This window comes from Balearica regulorum, chromosome 16 (assembly GCF_011004875.1).
Source record: "Balearica regulorum gibbericeps isolate bBalReg1 chromosome 16, bBalReg1.pri, whole genome shotgun sequence".
In the NCBI taxonomy this organism is placed as follows: Eukaryota; Metazoa; Chordata; class Aves; order Gruiformes; family Gruidae; genus Balearica; species Balearica regulorum.
The window spans coordinates 10,364,024-10,384,590 of NC_046199.1; the positions used below are offsets into that span (position 1 = coordinate 10,364,024).

The window sequence follows — 20,567 nt, forward strand, 5'->3', positions numbered from 1 at the left end:
CTCTCTCTGTCGTTCTGTTTTTCAGTTGTTTCTTTCTGCAACTTTTCTGACCAACTTTTCTCTACATGTTGCTTCATTATGCATTTTGCTGGTGTCTTTTTTCTTATTTACTTTGCCAGGATAGATATGATTGTGGGTCCCCCGCCCCCTTCAACTCCCCGGCATAAGAAGTATCCAACCAAAGGACCCATGTATTCTTCCAAAGAATCTCCCCAATACTCGCCTAGGTTAGGATTCACCAAAATGACGCTTTCTCTGGATTTTTCATTTGCTTAATGTCAAACCCCTTTCATGCCAGTTATATGACGGCATTTATCACTTAGCAGTGCAGCTTGCTAAATCGTGACTCAGAAGGGCTTGCTACTCTGGGTATGGTCTGATTTACTTTCAGTAATGAGCTTTCACACTAGGCAAGCCAAAGGGAAAAAAAGAAGGGACATTCATACGGTCATCAGTAACCATCAGTTTCTTCAGCTAGCGTATTTTCTATTTTCAGCCGCCTTCTAGGTGTTAGAAAGCAAAAACATATCTTTTAAAAATCTCATATTTTATAAGACTTTCTTCAAATGTAAAGGGTGGAATATTTACCCACAAAGCCAATATAAACAATCTACTTTCTAAAAGATTAAACACTACACACACAAGTGAAGGAGCCTCTGCAGCTCTTCGTACAATGAAATGAGTTTATTTCAGTGGGCAAAGTAAGAATGAAGTGTTTCATACCCAATGAACACAGTGGTCTCTTTTTCTTGCTGATGCAACTCTGCCGACCACAGAGGAAAAAAATGTGTTAAAATATTACAACCATGGGACTCATGTTAAAAAAAAAAATAAAAAAAAATCCTGATTTTGCAAGCAAAAAGAAGAGCAGGAGTCAAACCCAGCCCTCAGTCATGCAGCGAGATTTTTCTCATTGCCCTTATTAAGTTCTCTCCTTAGGTAAAACTGCACCTGAAGCTGATGCCATGAGGAACACATTCTCACTGAAGTTCCCATTTTGAGGGTATTCTGAGGTCTGGTCAGCAGGGCCATGAGCTGAGCTCTATTTTCACCTTGTATTGAGACCACTGGAGCCCAAGGCAGGTATAAATATTTGCAGAAAGTAATTTTCCATGCACAAATACTAGCATTTTAAATGCAGCAAGCTTAGCCTCAAATATTTTTTTTTCTAAATATACTCGCCCTCCCTAAGAGCTAATACGTGACAAATCTCTTTGATTTTTATTTAAGCTGCTCTGAGTAATCTTCACTAGAGGAATGTGAGTAAAAGGAATATTGAAAGCTTACCTTTTCCCACTCAGCTAGCTCAAAGATTAAAAAAATAAGAGAGTTTTCCAGAAGCCCCAAGCTTTATGCTTAGAAAAAAAGATGCTCTCAGAATAGCATTTTTCCCCTTTCTCCTCCCTACCAAATGATGAGGCCCAAAACTAGTCTTTATAAATTAAATAGCTCTCTTATTTGCAGAAACATTTTGATTTTAAAATAAAAATACATATTCAAATGGATTTTGTTGTATTTAACCTATAAGATTAGGTATGCAACAAGCCTTCACTAGAGGCAAGATTTTCATTTGAAAGCTTGTGCCTCACACACAGAAAAGGTGATCAATGGATACTAGGGGAGGAGCCCCGTCACCTCACACTGGGATATTTATTTTATTCAATCCAAGTCTCTTGCTATATCAGCTTAATCTTAATGACTTCCCCCCCCCCCCCCCCCCCGGGTTTTTACAGTTTCTAATACTGATGGTCAGATTAAAAATCTGTTTGCACATGCCACTAGGCTCCTGGGACATTAAGCCTTTTTTAAAAATAATTGCTCCCTTTTTAAATGAATTTTCTCATTTCTTGTCTATTGAGCTGTGGCTGAGAGGTTCCAGAAAGCAACAGAGTACAGAAGGCTGCTGAAATCTCTGCTCCCGGCCATTCAAAAGCTTATGCTGTGCTTAATTTTCGGCAGCTGCATCCTCCCACAGGCACCAGTGGGACTTGTGAGGTGCCCGAGGTGCCGGATGGATGGGAACCAGAGCTCTGAGCAGCCTCAAGCCCAAATCAAAAATCTGTGGGTCAGGCTCTGCTGCTGCCATGGTCTTCATCATCTCAGCACCATGTGGGTCCATGCTGTGGGGTCCCCATGGGCTGCACCAGCCTCTCCTTTTTGGCCTGCACACCTATATTTTAGCCAAATACTGCCCAAAACCGAATGATGTCCCACGAGCTATCTTGACCTCATTGACTGCATTGTGGTGCTGTAGTGACAAGGGCTCAGTGCAGCCAAAAGATTTCTGCAAGTAGCTCCCAGCAAAGGCAGCCGGGTACTAGTGGATGTCCATGGCTGTGGTTTGGCTGAAGGTGTTTGCTCCATGCTGCACACACAGACAATTCGGATTAAATTCCCTCGATCAACTGATTTAACAGAGAATAGGTGCAACCTCAGCTGTAATTTTTAGACGACAGATATTGGTCAAAATATGTCTAGAGCAAACTTTATTGCCAAATGAGGAGGTAAGTAGCCAGTCCTGTGACATGGGTGAAGGGGGTTTGGCTTCAATGCCTGGATTGTGTAAAAAAAATTAAAAGAGATAAAGAAAAAAAAAAGAAAATAATTGAATATATATTCCCAAACACTTCATTTTTATCTCATTTGAGCCGTTTGACCTTTTGATGTCTGCTTCTGGCCCGAGGGTGACATATTACACCTCTTTGCATGCACTGTTAGCATGAAGCATAATGAAGCATGAGAAAACCTGCACTGTGGCTGATGCAAGGCTTTACATTTTTTTTGTATCATTAGAAAGAAGGAAAGATATCAAAGTTCACTTTAAAGAGCAACCCTCTTTCTCTGTCCCTCCCAAACTAAAACCCAGCAGAGCCTATCAAGGACAGCAGATGGCACAGTTTGTCATGCATCGTTAGAAATCTCTGAATCCTCTTCTGCCATGAAGGGAAAAATACGAGGCTGATTCTTCCAAAGCCTCAGCTGAATTCTTCCCTCCACACGTGTATTCACCACAGCCAAGATAAGCGTTGGGAAGGCACAAGGCTCCCCGCAGGATGTAGTGTGGACATGGGGTTTGGCATCTCAGAAGATTCACAGTCCCTTGTCACGCAGTAGACACATACACTATCCCACTCTGCTTGTAAAGGTAGAATATGTTCTCTCTTCTTCATCTTTTGAGCTTTGCTGCCTAGTTTGGACAAAACCTCAAACTCTTTCATAATGGCTAAAAGGTCCTTCTGTTCTTTGCAGTGCTGAGCTAAGCACAGGTGGGTTGGGAGCTCACGAGGAAATTCCTCTCTTTTGTATCACACAAGGCACAAATGAAATCTCTGTGCTTTGCTGAGGGTACGAGCACTTTTCCCTGGTCTAACTTCTGCCATGGAAAGCAAAGGGGTGGGAGATCTCAAGCCTGGTTTCTCCCATCAAGCGAGAAGGACTTGGTTGACCTCCTTCTCCCCTCTCTGCACTGAAGTCAGTGGCCCACAGCTGCCCATCGCACCATCCTTGGTGCATACCCTGCCTCCAACGTGAGATCTGGCTCTCTGGTTTCTCAGAGCTGTGGAAGATGGCCACCTCCAGAGTCAGGACTATGTTAAAGTATAGACACAAAGGGAATTAGTCAAGTAGGAATTCTCCTGGGCTCTGGTATCAATGGTATATGGGCAAGGGCTTCTGCTTTATGAGTGAGCTCTATGAGGTGCTTCAGTCCTCCTTTTAAATCACAGCAGGTCTACAGGCATATCCAGCCTGAAGGTGATGGAAGAAGTCAGTGCTTTTCTATATGAAACTAGTGATCACTCCATCTGTGAAGTGCCAGCTGGCCTCCTGTGCTTCACATGTGTCATGGGAGGTTCATTTAATGTATAACTATTCTCTTAAGGACATGGAAGAGAGAAGTCCTTCCTCGAACTCTGTAAGGTTAGAAATAAGGTTGCACAAGACTATCTCTACTATTATGATACTCCGTAGCATGCCAATGTTCAGTTTTCCTCTCTGTGTTACAGTCTGTCCTGCCTCCCTGCTCTACTCAGCAACTGTTGAAGGACATCTCATTGCCATTAGTGGACACATTTCAGTGTTAGTGCTGTGCTAGATGGGACACGAGGACAGAACACCCTGATTGTTCTTGGCCTTCCGCAATATTCATTAGCATTTAGACTCTGGGCCTCTTTAAACGCATGTTCATTGTTTTACTAGTCTACTTGCTTGTGCATACAGGAGAGGAGTTCGTACAGTGGCTGTACTACGCCTTGACTTGTGATTCCAAACCAAGGTAGCCCGAGGTATCCAATTTAATACCTCTTTGCTTACATGGTAACAACATTGTCGTAGGATTTCTTGTGCTGTATGTTATGTCAGTAATTGCATCCCTTGTGGGGAGTTCCTGTACATGTCAATAATTTGCTTCTCCCATTACAAGAGAGAAATAAGGCATGCATATTCCTCACACTTGTAATTATGGCACTTGGTGCTCCTTGTACTCCTGTGCTTATATTGCTAAGCAAAGGATCAAACGTGACTTTTTAAACAGAACGGTATTCTGTCGCATCACTGCCCAAATGAAGTATCTTCTGGGATCAAAGATATACTCTAAAATAATTGTTGGCTTACATGTTCTGTCTTTGGTGTGATGTGCTCATCCACTTCATCTCTTTGAGCCAGATCTTCTGGTGCTGTAAACTGCTGTAGCTCTAATATAAGCCAAGGGAGCCACGCTGGTCCATACCCACTGATATCTGTCCCTTAATGTCAACAGCCAACATACATACATGACAAGTCCCTGTCAAATATAAAGAAAACAGATGGCTCTTGTGTTGGAAATAGCCTCACATCTCCTTCCTTTCCTTGGTTTTTGTTTGTTTGTTTATTTTCCCCTGTCTGTCTGTGTTCAGCTCCTTCCTTTTCCTCCTCCTGGTGCATGGACCCATGGCCCACACGGCAGAACTGCGTAAGAAGCATTTTGAGTTTTCCGCTCAAGATACCTCAACTTGGTTTCAGTCAGATTAATTAACCCTTCTTTTCCCCTGCCACCCTTACGTTTGGTGCATTATGCAAGAGTAAAGTTTGCCTGGCGTAGAATTAGGTTATAAACCAGGCTGCCATTAAGAAGCTATTCCAAAACTCAGTTGCTCCCCTGACTTCTGAGGGATCAAGAAGCTCTGGTGTTTACTTTCTAGAAAATTTATATTTGATGCCTCAAATAAAATTGACTTCCAGCTTCCAAACTGGCTCTGCCCTCCTTCCTGTGCATACAGAACTGTATATCAACCCCGGTGTTTCTGTACTGGGAATGAGGAGTTGCAAATGTAATGTGTGTAAAGAAGTTATTACCAAACAACATGCCCGGTAGCTTTAGCTGCTGATTTGGCAGGAGTGTCCTCTGCTGTTACGGGTTTGGAGCCCTGCTAATAGGAAACATCTAATGATACAGGTGTGAATTGCAGTAGCATTGAGATGAAGACAATTTGGTAATCTTTGGTGAGTTATGACCAAATTCAGCCTTGATGTAATTCCACTAAAACAGTAAGCACTACACCTGTTTGTCTGGATCTTAGGATAAGTGGCTCATTTTCACGGACGTGAAAATTACACACTTACATTTGCATTGAGGAGAGGAGAGGAAACTGCTGCAAAGACTGAAAAAAAATCCCATTGACATATGCTAAACAGAAAACTTGATCTTCCCCCAAAATAATGATTTCTCAGGACAAATAAGAAGTTAATTGACTTGGAAGAAAGCCAGTTAAAGAAATTCTTTGCAGTGGGTAAATTTACTGTGCATAATGTGCCAGGTTTTATCTGTATAAACAGAAATGGATAATTTCAAACTCTGCTAATACTGCTCTGAATTTTGCATCTGAATTAACACGTCAGTGCCACTGCGTGTCTGTGAGTAATTTGGAGTGTTAGTTGGGAGAGAGGCTGTTGCTTTGTCCCACGGAGGCGCGACAAGCGGAGCCCTCCTCGCCTGCTGCCTCCAACTGACTCCATGTCCTTTTCCGGGGGGCGGGGGAATTTTCTGATCCCGGTAGAGTTGACCAGATCGTTGGGAGAGGATCCTCCATGACCGACAAGGACCGAACCAAAGGGCCAGCGGAGGGGGAGCTGCCTGAAGACCCTAGTATGATGGGCAGGCTTGGAAAAGTTGAAAAACAGGTATATTGGGTCAGGAGGGAGTTCTTATCAGAGCGTGTTGCATGCATTGTGTTGGTTTTTTATTGCCTTGTTTTTCCCCTGGGGGTCATTACCATTTAGAAAAAAAAATAAGAGCTAAGAATATTTTGACAAAGAAACAGGGTAGACATTATGAAAGGACACTAAATGTCTTGGAAGTACTTTCAAAACAGGCACTTTGGAGTGTGTGACAAACACACTTTCTTTTTTGGTGAGTCTACCTAAAGTCTACATTATTTTTGAAAATTGCACATTGGTTTCTTTGCCACCATACTAGACATGTTTCAAATGAGCCCATGAGCCTGGCTGCTGTAGCTGGTGGCCTCACCAAAGACAAAAATCTTCCTAGAAGATAAGGCTCAGAAATCCCCATGGCCATCTGCGCCCAGGCAAGTGCCAAATGCAGTAAGGAGCTGAAAGCCACTGGAAGGATGTGAGTGTTCTCCAGCTTTCCCGGAATTTGATGCATGTCAAAAAGATTATAGGAGTTTAAGGAAAACCCCACAAAAAGGTGGAACATTAAGGGGTTTTTTTTCAGAATAGGACAATTAAATATTTACTAAAAGTTTCAGTTTGGTGTAGGTCAGTGTAGGCAGACGTCATCTATGAAGCCCAGGCCCATACTTATGCCTAGGTGGGTTGGAAGTTACTTGTACTCAGGATGTTAATTTGCTTCAGCTTGTGTGCAGTGTGTAGCACTGTAACTGTGGTGTTTTGCAGGTTCAGTCAATGGAGAAGAAGCTGGACTTCCTGGTGAACATTTACATGCAGCGGATGGGCATCCCACCAACAGAGACGGAGGCTTATTTTGGGTCCAAAGAACCAGACCCAGCACCTCCCTACCACAGCCCCGAAGACAGCAGGGAACACATTGACAAGAACGGCTGCATCATCAAGATCATCAGGTCCACCAGCTCCATGGGTCAGAAGAACTTCTCTGCCCCACCAGCCCCGACCAACACATGCCCGCCCTCAACATCATGCCAGCAGCAGGTCTACCAGCGGCAAAGCCATGGCTCCTCGCCCGTCGGAGACCCCGGCTCGCTGGTCCGCATCCCACCTCCGCCCTCCCACGAGCGCTCCTTGTCAGCGTACAGCGGTGGGCACAGGGCGAGCGCAGAGTACCTGAGGAACGAAGACATTACAACCAAACACCACGAGAGTGCCATGAGAGACAGCGACACGTCCATCTCCATCCCCTCGGTAGACCATGAGGAACTGGAGCGCTCTTTCAGTGGCTTTAGCATCTCTCAGTCCAAAGAGAATTTGGACATCCTTAACAACGGTTGCTATGCAGCCGTGGCCAAAATCAGACCCTACATTGCAGAAGGGGAATCAGACACTGATTCTGACCTCTGCACGCCCTGCGGTCCTCCTCCCAGGTCAGCCACGGGCGAGGGACCCTTCAGTGACATGGGCTGGTCAGCCCCCAGGCAGTGAAGCCTTCTCGCAGCTGCCGAGCCACGTCCAAGCGTTGGCAGCTGCCTGCTCCAGCTGTCCACACGTTGAACTTCTCAAGGAGATTGACAGCTAAGGTTTTCCTCCATCTAGGACATCCTTAGCTGGAGGATACTTTCTTGCAGCTTACTCTGGGGGGGGGTGGAATGAGCAGGTCCAAGCCTGCATTTATGGAAGAGGTCACAGTGGTGAGCAAACTGGAGCCGTGAAGTCCAGATTTCTTTCATACTCTCTTTCTAAGATCATTAGGTGAAATTATTTCATGGTGCAGGGTAGGTAATTTGCATTTCTTGGGAATCTTGAGAAGTGCAGGGCAGGAATAAATCACCTGGCCAGGGCTTTTGGAGGTCACAGTGACTGGTGACTGACAAGTGTTACGTGGGCATTGCCACACCATGGCACCGGTGATTACACCGTTAGGTGTTCTGGAGTCACGGAATGAACACATGTCTGTCTCTGGCTTAGATTTCAGGTCACGTGTAATTACGGGGGGGGTGTTAATTACTCTGGTTCCTCATGAACTGTCAGGAAGGTGGCATAATTCCAATATAATACATGGAAATGTTCCGTAGGCCCCTGGGGGAAAGGGATGGTGGCTGGAATATTTGCATGAACAGAAGACATGGCCTCAAAGTGGGACAGGTTAGGATACTGCTCTGAACCAGAATGGTTTGGAAATTATCCCATGTTAGGAAATTGAAAAACCGAGAAATATGAGCTTGAGTGCAAGAAGAGAAACAACCCAGAGGGCAGACAAATGAAACAGAGAAGGAGGAGAAGAGACTGTAGGGCTGAAATTTTATGTTTTAAACCATGTATTATATTTAATTATCTCTCCTTCTGTTGACAACGGGCCTGGAGATGCTTTGGAAGCAAAGGCAAACCAAAGCAACCCCTCCAGAGGGCTGTTATGGTGTGAAGCCGTTCTCGTGGCCAACAGTGCTGCTGTGGAGTCACAGCCACACCAGGCCAAAGGGAGAGGGTGGATATGCAACATGCTGTGGTCCCCGTGTTGCTGCGAGTTAAGTGCTGAGCTCCGTCCTTTTGCAGCCCTGTTGGTCAGAGTGGGCACTTTTCTTACAGTTTGCATCGTGCCTGAACACTTTTGCACACACTATGCCCTGTGAAAATCTTCCCTTTCTTCTTCTACCCTGCCAAGAATCTCACACCCATGTTCCCAGGACATCCTTTGGGGTTTTTTTGGATCCCTCAAGCTGAGTTAAGAGGTGATTCTTTTCTTCATGGTCTTTCAGAAGCCTCTTACCTGTGCTTGCCCGCAAGTTGTGCCAATCCAAGTCTGACCCATTTCGTTGTTGTTAAAGTACTTTCTCTTGGAAGGATCTTTGTGTCATTACCGGGACCTCAGCAGCGCATTCAAGCTGGGGGAAAGCAAGGGGAAAAGTGATGCTCAAAGTTTCTTTTGGGACCAAAATGAAGTCACAAAGTGATCCTTTACATGGATAGGTTGTTTGATTTTTTGTTGCAAGGGGGTGGATCAGGAAAAGTGTGTTTGGGATCCATCTCCAGAGTTGGGACACCATGGCTGGTGTTGTGCCTCTGAACCCTCCCATGCATCTACAGCCCAAATCCTGTACGTGTTTTCTGCTGGGGCTGTCTGTGATTTCAAACTCTGTCTCTCCACATTTTCACATTTTCCCTGTGTTGTATCAAGAGCCCGTTAAGGATATTTAGGTGACAACTTCATTTCTGTGTGGCCTTCGAGAGGTTGAACATCGACTTGCTTGGGGTGAAGTGGCAGTCATGGCCTTTTTCTCTCCTCCTGTTTGCTTGACCAGAGGCAGCAACCAGGAGAGACCCAGGACTATTTTGGCCTTAGGGAAGATGTGGGTGCAGTCTGAGAGCTTGCAGATAGGAAATAAAACCATTCTTTTGCTAGTGCTCAGGACCAACACGAGGTCTTCACATGGGATTGAGGAGTGAGGAATGGCTCTGCACAATTTTTTCCTGCCATTTTTCACCATTCAGGAGAGGAAAACATTTTTCTTAAAGGGAATGTAAGCTTCCAACCACGCTGATTCCTTTCTTTCCCATTTGATCAATTTTTTTTTATTACCTCCCACAATTTTCCCTCTCTGCTTGTGCTCCCAAACTCCCTTTGGCTCCAGATTTCTTTGTGGAAAGTGAATCCAGTGACACCCTTGACTTTGATTCAGAGAAATCTTTGAGTGCAAAATGGCTGCAAATTGTGCAGACTTGCCCCTGGCATGTTGCAAAACAAGATGCCTTTGGGTAGAGAAAGAAATGTCAGCAGGTCCCAAATCAGACTTGGCATGTGTTTTCTAGTGACTACAAGAATGGAAATTGCAGTGGGTGAGTCAAAACCTGACATTGCTTCAGCCAGCTGTCCGCTGCAAATTTTGTCCAAGTCAGAGATAACAAGGATTTATTGTCTTATTTGTTTGCAATTGCTTTTCAAGGCCTGCTGGAAATTTGGCACAGAAGGGTGTGATACAAAGGCAGGAACTCCAGATGAAGATGATGTCATGTGGTCCTATTGCAGCACAGGTACATGACTGGTCTTCAATATAGGAAGCAAAGTCAACAGGACTTCAAGGCACAATTTTTTGCAGGATGTAATTTTTATCATGTCTTAATTTTGAAGCCCTATTAGTTCTATTTTCAATGTCCATTTCCTAGTTCTTATTGCAAAAATCCCTTTCTCCTGGCCAGATGATGTTACACCCATGAAAGCAGATACTGCCAGTGTGTCTCGAGGAGAAGCAGTTCCACTGTGTCCTCTTGAGTTTTCCGCAGGTTGAAATCTGCAGTCTTTTACCTCCTTTAGGGACTGCATAGGAAGAACTGTGTTTTCCCTCTTCAAGTTACTGCATTAGAGTTTGTAAAGATGTTCTGACTTGTAGCTTTAAAAGGTGTTGGATTTGTCCCACAATCACTGATTACAGAATATTGGTTTTTTATATATGCAGCACAGATTATATCTTGCTGCTACAAATTTCACATAGAATTTTTTTTTTTTTGGAAGGTGTAAAAAATATTCCACCTTTATCTGTGGCATCATTTCAAAGAAATTCTGACACATGCCTCCATCCACATGCCATAAATCATCACTTCTCATTCATCCAGGCAAAAAGACCTGGATTTTTGGGTTAACTTGCACCAGAATTATCTTCAAATGCTCCTTATTTCCATGAAATGACTTATGCCTACATAAGCGATAACAGAGCCTGCTTGTTGCTTATCAATATCAATAATTTCATTCCTGTCCTAAATCATAGTCCAATACTCTCTGCAAAGTCTTCTCTTTCAATCCCTTAATTCCTCCATGCCTGTATCAGACAGTCCTGGTGGTAATCTCACACCAGAAGTCTTAACCACTAGATTAAAAGAAAATAAATGTATTTCGTTTTGTTAATAAGGCAGTCTCAATGATAAAACCTTTAAAAGGATGGACAGGTAAACTTTGTCCCTCTGCTGAGCCTCTCTCGAGCTGGTCTTTGCTCCCCTTTTCCTCCCAAGTCTGGTTCTATATTTTTTGGAGGACAGAAACAAGTTTTAGACAATGCCAAGTGTGGACAGAGGAGACCAAGGAGAACTGAAGAAGATGTGAAAGCCAAATTTCCAGCAGGCCATCCTGAACTGCTCCAGGGGTGCCTGTGCCTACGTGCGGTTCTGTGCACAGAGCCTGGTTTCAAGGTGCATCTGTGCTGAATATGAAGGCATGGCCGTGGTCCCAGGCTCTGGTCTCCAAGAAACTTTACACCTTTTTTTTCTTTTTTTTTTTTTTTTTCAGAATCTGGGTCTAGGTCTGGAGAGAAATACTGCAAAAGGCCCCGCCTGTGGGATGGAGCAATCCCTGAGACTGGGACCTGAAGCCACAGTCAGTTTTTGGGTGCTTCAGGTCCAAGCGTGAGTTCAAGTTGCCTGAGGAGTTCATGTCTCCGAACAGGAGACGTGGCTGGAGATCTTGCAATCTCTGTGCAGGTGGCCTTCCATAATGTGACCCCAAGACATAGGAACAGATCACTAGCCATATGTCGAAATTCCCAATATTTGGGAAGGGACTTTAATGTTACTCAAGTGCAGATTTTGTATGTGAATTTCCTTGTTGACTCATTTTCTTATAATAATTTTTAAAACAAAAATGTCAAGGAACTCACTGAAAACAAACCTCTTGTCCAGCTCAGAAAGCCATTATATTTCTTTAGACAGACTATGTGATAGATCAGATTTTCTAAAACTGTATTTTGTTTCAAATGCTGCTTAATAGATCCAAATAAATTCTGCAGGATCATTGCTATTTACAGATAAATAGGTATATTTTTACATTTTAATTGATTTTTAAGATTTTAAATTATGTGAATTTTTAGAACAAGTTTGTATAATCTACCTGAGAAGGCAGAGCATCACCTCCGATACAAATGCTCCCCTTCCTAAGTTACCCAAGAGAAAAGAAAACCACATTTACTCATATTTTTCTCAAGAGGGAGCTACTGCAAACCTCATTTCCCTTATGTCCTCAGACCACTACAGTCACAGCAACATTATTGCTAAAAACAAAATGTAAGGATTAATAGAAAAACTGAAATTCCTAAGGAATTTGCCCAAGAATTATCCCATATAAAGACCCTTAGCAGTGAGTATATTATTGGGAATGTTAAAAAGCCCAGGAGCAGGCTAAGGATTTCTGTTTCTCCATCCACGCTCGTGTGAACCATCAGGTTGAGCGAGCCCTGAGCCTCCATCCCTTCCCAGCACGCCTGTGGTCCTCCAACCCACGCCCGCACGCCTGCATCCTCTCTCACCCGCTCTCCATCATGGGTCAGCACCTTCTGTTTTCATCAGCTTCCTTTTCATGAACCAGAAACAAGGAAATCAGATACAAAAGCTCCTTCACCTGCAAGTAACATTGAGGCTGCGATGCGGAGGGCCGTGGCACAGGGGTGAGGGCAGGAGCCCCCTCCGAGCCCCGTGCGGGTCACTGCTGCTCAGCAGTGTAGAAGCAAACTCTTGCTTTTAGCACACAAACACCCTGACTTTTCTGCGTCACAGAGCAAAATCGGCTTAGAGCAAGGGTGTGGGTTGTTGGGTTTTTAACAATAACAATAGTTGGGTTTTTTTTTAATAATAAGGATAATAATAATGCATAGGAATCTTCTTTAGTATATCTTAGTGTCTGATGCCCCAGTGACACAATACTGCTTGCCTTATATTAATGTCTAGAGGGAGAGGGATTACACACCTTTTGATACAGTATTAATCACACTTATAATTTAGGTAGCAGCAAGGAGCGGCTGCTGCAGGAGGAGCAGCTGGGTCCTTTTTAACATATGAATGTGCTTTCCGGACTATCTCACGTGACTGTACTCTCAATTTTGCCTGCTACTGCATGCAGCCTGAGATGAGTAGACAGCAATATGCTCCAGCTGTATCTGCACTCCCAGATTGCTGTAGTACCTGATGAGGTAACCTCGCCAAAAGCATCATTTTTGGGAGAGACCGTCCTCCCAGTGACCCATCACGTAGGATGCTGCGGTGCTTCTGTAGGTAACACTGATATACCAAGTGTCTTTCATGCTGCGACTGATCATTGCCCCTTCCCTCTGATACAGCATGCACAAACTCCACTTCTACTGCTTGTAACTAAGGGGTAAAACCCCACATGTTTGTACCTGTGGTTCCTTGAAACGTGTACAGGGGGAGGAAAAAGTACGAATTGTGTTGGCTGTGTATAACAACCTCCTTTCCATCCAGATGCCTCTGAAGAAGAGCATCCTGGATACCCCTTTCTGAGGGTTTGGAGGAGCAGGCAGAACAAGGCAGGCAGTGCCAAGGAAGGAGGCCTGGTCTTTATTTAGGAGATGCCATGTGAACGCACACGTTTGGGACTTACCATATGTCTCTTTTAATTCCCATAAGGTTCTCTTGCCTGCATCCAACTCTGGTATACGGGTGCATTTGTGCCTGCAGCCCAGCCCGAGGGGCAGGGGGGAATGTGGCTCCCAAACTTTGGAAACCCCTCTTTGGAAATGTCATCCACCCTTGTCTACAGCCCATGGGGTCTCGGGGACCCTGCAGCTGTGCCATATCCATTCCTTGTGGAAGCATCTCTTACTCTCCTTACAGAGAGGCACTGAGCTACCTTCATATCTCCATAAATGTTTTGCCACAGTTCTCCCCGCTGTAATAGCAGGCTGTCATGAGGCATCCGGGGTTTGCCCACCTTGCTGGGGTTTGTAGACCATAATCTAGTTTGCTGCCATAATCTAGTTTGACACTGGTCCCATATCCTCACCTTCCTTCTCCAGACTGTATACAACTGAGGATTTAATGCCAGATCTCTGCTCTGAGACTTGCTTCTGACCTGGCAGCACTAGATACACCAAGGACCCTTCATGTTTTTGTTAGTGTGGCAGTTTTGCTTTTTATTGGCCATTTATTTGCTTTCTCATTGAGCCACCGTGGCCTCAATACATCCCTGGTTTGTTCTGCTGGAGCCTTTCAGCACAGGGATGAAGTCTATTTTGCCCCTCTGTACAGCACCCTGTAAGGGTTTGTCCCTTTGGCTTTAGCTGATTGTGGTGAGACAGGTTCTGGTTTTCTTGTCGAGCTGAATGTCTCAGAGAAGAGCTTACAGACTCTAACACTGTTAATGCTTTTGCTCCCTAAAGCAAGAGCTGCTTCTGAGACCCCAGACCCCTTCAGCAATCCACACATGTGGCTTTGCCTGCCAGGATCCAGCTTGATAATGGGGAGAAATGGAAAGCAGCTAGTCCAAGCTGTGCTATTTCCAAAGCTGCCAGTGAACCTGGAAGCATCTTACCCTCTCCTACTTCCTGTAAATACAGCTGCAGATGAATTGTTCAAGCAGTATCCGTTTGCCTAGTCCTGAGAAACTTGAGCTAACGGCAACCACAAAGCTTTCCAAAACTCAGTGCCAAGCTCAGGCTAGATTTCACCTGCAGCTACGCTTATAATTTTAGGGCAGGGTTAATGGTTTCAGGTAGAGGTCATGCCAAACTCTCCAGTTTGGATGGTTCTGGCCCAAAACCAAGGTTGAATGTCACACTGCTGGTGAAGCTTCCCCTGGAATTTCAACTTCATTTGACACTGATGACTGTGGACCTGGGGAGATGCTCTTTTCTTCCCACTGCACACAAGAAAAGGTTGGCATAAGCCTTGCAGGCCAAGACAAGAAAATGCCTCCTTATTTTAGCATGCCATGGGCACCTCCCATTAAAAATAGAAGCAGCATTTCATGGTAAATCCTTAAACCTGACCAACAGTGTCCATGACCCAGTATTTCACATATGCAGTGATGCTCTTGAAAGGGATTTGTTACAGATGTGGATATAGAGGGCTCAGTCCTTTAGCATCTCTGTAGACACCGTATTCAGCCTTGCTGATGAGCTGAGGAGAAGTCATCAAAGCTGATGGCAGGTCTTTTCTGTCCTGCCTGTTTATTCACACTGGTCCAACATCTTCCCTGGAGCTGAAGATATCCCATGCTCCTGTCAGCAGGCAGGATGGGGACCCTTCTGTGTTGGTTACTCTTCCCCACCACCCAAACTCAAACCCTAAAATTTGAAGTTTCTTCACTTTTTCTCAAAAAAAATCATGCACAGGGTAGAGAACCTGCAACTGATAAAGCTGATAAATGACAGATTTTGTTCTGGGTTTTTTTATTATTTAAATTGAAAGAGGGAGGAAATTCTTTACTATGAGGGTGGTGAGGCCCTGGTATAGGTTGCCCAGAGAAGCTGTGGATGCCCCATCCCTGGCAGTGTTCAAGGCCAGGTTGGATGGGGCTTTGGGCAACCTGGGCTAGTGGAGGGTGTCCCTGTCTATGGCAGGGGGTTGGAACTAGATGGACTTTAACATCCCTTCCAACCCAAACAATTCTGTGATTCTATGACTTTAAATCAAGGGCAGATTTTAAACCTAGTTGCAGTCACTGCGTGGTATATCAAATGCTTTAGGAGATTCAATAAATTATTCTTATAAATGTTTTATTCTTTTATCAGTAATTCGTATAGGTGGGTGCCACTGTTCTTATACAGCAATGCTCCACACACTAAAACTATATTCTTGTTTCTCCAGTATAGACATTGTATTTATGAAATTTATCTTGCTTAGTGTCACTTTGGCACACTATCCACATATACTGCACACAGATTGCACATTACATGCCAAATGCTGATAGGTATCACTACATGTAGTAAGTGTACATGTGTTGAACAGACACCGAACAAAGTGTTACCTGCCTTGTTTGTGAAGTGACTCAACATAATTGGGAAAAGAGGAAAACAAAGATCTTGTTTTGTTAAGAAATACACTGCATTCAAATACTGCTTCAAACAGATTTTACCGGTAAGCTAAATAAGTGAGATATTGCTTCTGCAATGTTACTTAAAAAATACCTGAACAAAACAAACACAGAGCCCAGAAATCCTTAAAAATTACTGTATTTCTATATAATCTTCATTGCTTTTCATCTGAGCTGTAAATTCTGTACAGATTGAATGAAGTTCACGGTTTATCTTTGTCATAACCTGCAAGATAAAAGGACAACACAACTTTGGCTGTAAGTGCGTGTGCATGTTTTTTGCATACATGCATATACATATTGCTGTATGTGCATGTGTATACAGATGCATGCACACATACGCTTTAAAGCAGATAAAGCTGCATCTGAGATGCACAGGGCGGGGAGGAAGTTCTTTTCTTGGAGGTGGGAGAGTGGGTAAAACCAAAACAAAAGACCATTTTGATAACGTACTTCTATCAAAAAGGAAGATTTGCAAAGGGGATTGATGTGCAACTGCCATCCCAAGGAGAAATCCCACTTCTGAAGGCAGCGCTGGCCATGGAGCAGAGTGCTGGTTGCTTTAAATGACGTATTGTTTGGCTTTCTTTAAAACAAACTAACAAAAGAATATAGCGGCCGGTGCCAATTCCAAGTTCAACCCATTCCTAGGATGTGTGGCCAAACAGTTGTCCTATGCCATCGGAGAGCCGAGGGCAAAGGCCGTACGTGCTGGGGCAGGTAAAGTGGTGCTGGCTGATGGGCAGTGCCACAGTCTCCCCCCACACCCGGCATTGCATCCCCTTCAGTATGGGCTACTGCCCGGGCAGAGATCCTGCTGCCCTGTGTGTCCTGCTCTTACCTTTGCCTCCGTATTGAAAAAGCCCCTAGTTAAGAGTCATTGAAGAAAAGTGAGAGAAATAGTCACCAAAAGCCCATTTTAATCTTAGAGTTATGAAAGAAATGACAAAGTTATAATCAATAAAGCTGATATTCCAAGCTGGTCCACCTCCAAACTTTGATTGCCCCTATACAGAGATTTCAATAATCTCATCAAATGAATCGTCCTCTAGGATTTAATTTTGCCCATATTTTCACCAATATCAGATCTATATTGGGTAGAACTTATCCTTCAGTCCATCAAGCAAAGGCACAAAGATCTAAATTTTCCAGTCAAATGCTACTGGATGACATTGAAAAAATAATAATCAGATTTTTGCATTGGCCTGAAATTCATCTCTAGGTCTGAAGTTATCAATTGTAAGAGCCACTTCATTCCCAAATGTATTTCTAAGCAAAGGGTACATCCATCGCTTATGTTCCCATTTCCCTGATATACCATGAAGCTATCACGGTTTATAATGGGATCTGGCTTATTTGGCCTTAACTAGGCTAAAACTGGTTCATGCATTTGCCCTGACGGTGAGCTAAGAGGTGAATTTCACGCTGGGACAGGCCGTTCTCTCTTGGCGCGAGTGCAGGTGCTGCACGCCCTCGCCTCCCGCTCGTAAAAATCGGGCTCAGCTGAGCATGAAAGTTTGGTTGTCCTTTAGAAAGCAAAGACAGCTGCTGCTTTGCTTCCTTTAATTTGCTCTGTTGCCTTGGCTTTTTTGCACTTTCGTTTCATCTCCAAAGAATCTCTCATAATGCCTTTGGTACTTACGTACAATTTTAAAACATTTTGTATGTATTGAATGGTACACACTTTCTCTTGTAAAATAGCAATGGGACTTTTTTTTTTTTTTTTTTTTTGGTGAATGTGTAATTTCCTCTGTACATTTCAATCACGACTTTGTGCAATGTACATTTTATAGGGACATATGCCAAGGGAATGACCTGTAGTTTTCTAAGGGAATAGCTAGAAGCCGAACGACACAGTCACAGATGGTTTTACATTAGTACCGCAGAAGAGCAATGTAGCCCAGACTTTTACACCGAAGTGTTGAGCGTGATACAGTGTGTACCTTCACATGAATGACTGTGGCAGCTGCAAAACTGTATATGTGTGATATTAAAAACAACAGCGATGGTTGCAATCGGAAGGGAAATGAAGGAAAATTGAATAACCACAATCATTAATTTAAGCCTCAAAGCATCAGAATGGAAAATTGCATTCAGTAAAAATACCAGAGATTTAACCTTCATGAGATGAAATACACATTTATTTTTCTTTGCACTTCTTCTGTTCACTTTGTTTGTTTATTTCTGGTGATTTCTTGGTGCTTTGGGGACATATATAATGACTGATGAAGAGGAGCGAGATGGTGGCTGAGGGCCTGTCCTTTCCTGGTGTTAAACCTTCACACCTTCCTTCCTTATTTCTAACGTTAGATGACATTTTTCTTTCTGATGTATAAAATCAAGCTCAGAAAAGTCGTGTGCCCTCAGTTACAAGGACACTGTCCCTTCAGGGTCCTTAACAATATTGATTTTCTTAAGGTTAGACATCAGCCGCATCCTGACGGATAAAGGATGGTTACGGAAGCTCTTCGCCCCCTGTGCCAGCTCCTTATCTCCATGCTAAAAATTGAGGCTGGTGTCATTGAAGTGGGCTCAGAGCCAAGGAATGGCACTGGAAAGGGACCTTTATCTGTCCCACGAGTTATCTTGCTTACCAGGCATCCATCCTAAATTAAGAAAGCGCATTCTGGATTTTGGAGAGCTCTCTAGGAGTGAAGTGGATGGACTGGCAGTATTTTCCATAGCGAGGCTGGCTGATGAAACAGCAGTTCCATTTTGCAAGAGAAATGGAAAAAGTAAAATCCCTCACTCCACACTGATATTTTTTTCCAGAAAGATGAAGTATGAGAATCTAGATGAACTGGTGCTTGGGTTTTAAAAAGCCTGCCAGTCATTTGGACAAGGCAGCGAAAGAGGCTTGGCAGAATGAACAGTTTGCTTCAGGCACAGCAGCCCCCTGGTTGTACCAGATGACTTGGCTCGAAGCCTTCAGCAGCTCCCGTCCTCCCCAAAGCTATGAAAGAAGGCCAGGTGCGAGCGTTTCCCAATGGATACAGCACATTAAGGTGCACTTAAATAACATTGTTATATTTTATCTCATTATGTTTCACACCAGTGAGATAAGCAGGAAAATTCTCAGCTTACTAAATCACATTCCCCTGTCATCTGAGCAGGCTCGTGCGTTGGCGTGTGCTGCATCCAAATGCTGTCCTGCAGCTGCCCCTGCCACCCAAGCAGGGATGCTGATGGAGCCAGATGCGGTACCTGCTGTGTCGGAGCGGAGTCAGCTGCCCGGCAGACCTGGAGTCCGTGCTCACACGATCACCAAGCCAACAGGAGAGACCACGCAGGAGGAGGCAGTGCTTCCTCTTGGCAATTGGCTCCAGGGCCCTCATAGTCTGGTCCAGAGGAAAAATCAGGAGGACACTTTTCTCTGCAGTGGTAAATGTCCCTTTTTGTGGAGCAGAAGTAAATGCTGGAGCTGTAGAAGAAATTCATATGAATACAAAGCATCTAGAAATGGATCTAAATTCCTTAGGATTGCAGTTTCCCTGGCTATCATAGGAACATATCCACCTGGTCTTCTCAAAGCTAAAGCTCCCCAAGGCAAAATTATTTTTATTCATATTCTTTGGGCAGGGATATTTCACCCTCTGCTTTTTACCACATGGTCTATCAGGATGCCAGGAACTGGGTCCTGAGGAGGTGTGATAACAACATTGCCGTAACTCGGGGACATTCCTCTGCAAGTTTACAACCTGCTGGCTCTAACTAAGCAAAAGCAGCTGGTTTAAGAAGTTAAGTAAAAGTTGTTTTCCTGAATGAGCACAGTTATTTGGGATTGTATATGCAGTGACAGGGTATGAACTTCTGCAGGATGAATTCATTGCCAAAAACTCTGCCAAGCTCTGTTCCTAAGCAGAATCCCAGTCTGGGTATCTGTGCCTTGTTCACTAATTAAACCATATACTATCCTTGCAAATTAAAGAAACATTTCTTCCTTATTCACTGGAGGGGTAAGCAGGAGTTGTTACAAAAGGAGGACTCAGGTTGTAAAATCTCAGTGCTACTTTTGGGCACCCCATTTGAGACACCTGGAGCTTCTCAGTCCAAGGTGAAAAAAGCCAATTCCAGCTTTTGATCCAAATAACGCCTGAATCCAGCATTTGGGTTTCCTTTTTGCTTTCCAAAACTGTGCAATAACTCAGTGGCAGAACCATGAATGAAATCTCTCTGATCCATTTAACACTACTGCAGCACTGCTCTGGGGTATAATTTACCCTTATTACGTTCTTGGCAGCTCTCTCCTGTTTCCATCAATAGTAACCTAATGGTGGTTTTGGGCATAAAGTATCTTTCTGGAACGAGAAACCTTTTTCAGCAAGGTGGTCACTCTTTTTCTGTAAGGAAGTTAATAATACATAGCTAAACAGAAAGACAGACATAAAATGAAGTGGAAGGAAGAGGAAGATGGCATGGGACACAGTTTAAAAGATTATAATTTGGCATGGATAAGGAATTTGGTGAATAATGGAACATGAGATTTTTCACACAAAACTCATGAGCAAATTTTTTATCTCCTTGTCCTTGAAGGACTGTTAACAGGAGGCAAGTCAGAGATGGAAAGAGGAGATTTTTGGATACAACTGAAAAGACAGTAAGGTTACTCTTTAAACCATTGAATTTAGAT

The 20,567-nt window shown here is 43.8% G+C and overlaps 1 protein-coding gene across 1 annotated transcript in view; it reads left to right on the forward strand.

Moving 5' to 3' along the window:
* Nucleotides 1-18,086, forward strand: part of KCNQ2 (potassium voltage-gated channel subfamily Q member 2) — a 77,556-nt gene extending 59,470 nt beyond the window's left edge. Inside the window, exons 16-17 of the mRNA XM_075768644.1 lie at nt 6,033-6,156; nt 6,895-18,086. Coding sequence (XP_075624759.1) covers nt 6,033-6,156; nt 6,895-7,614 — 844 coding nt within the window. The 3' untranslated portion in view covers nt 7,615-18,086. The remainder of the gene's footprint in view (nt 1-6,032; nt 6,157-6,894) is intronic.
* The last annotated feature ends 2,481 nt before the right edge of the window (nt 18,087-20,567 follow it).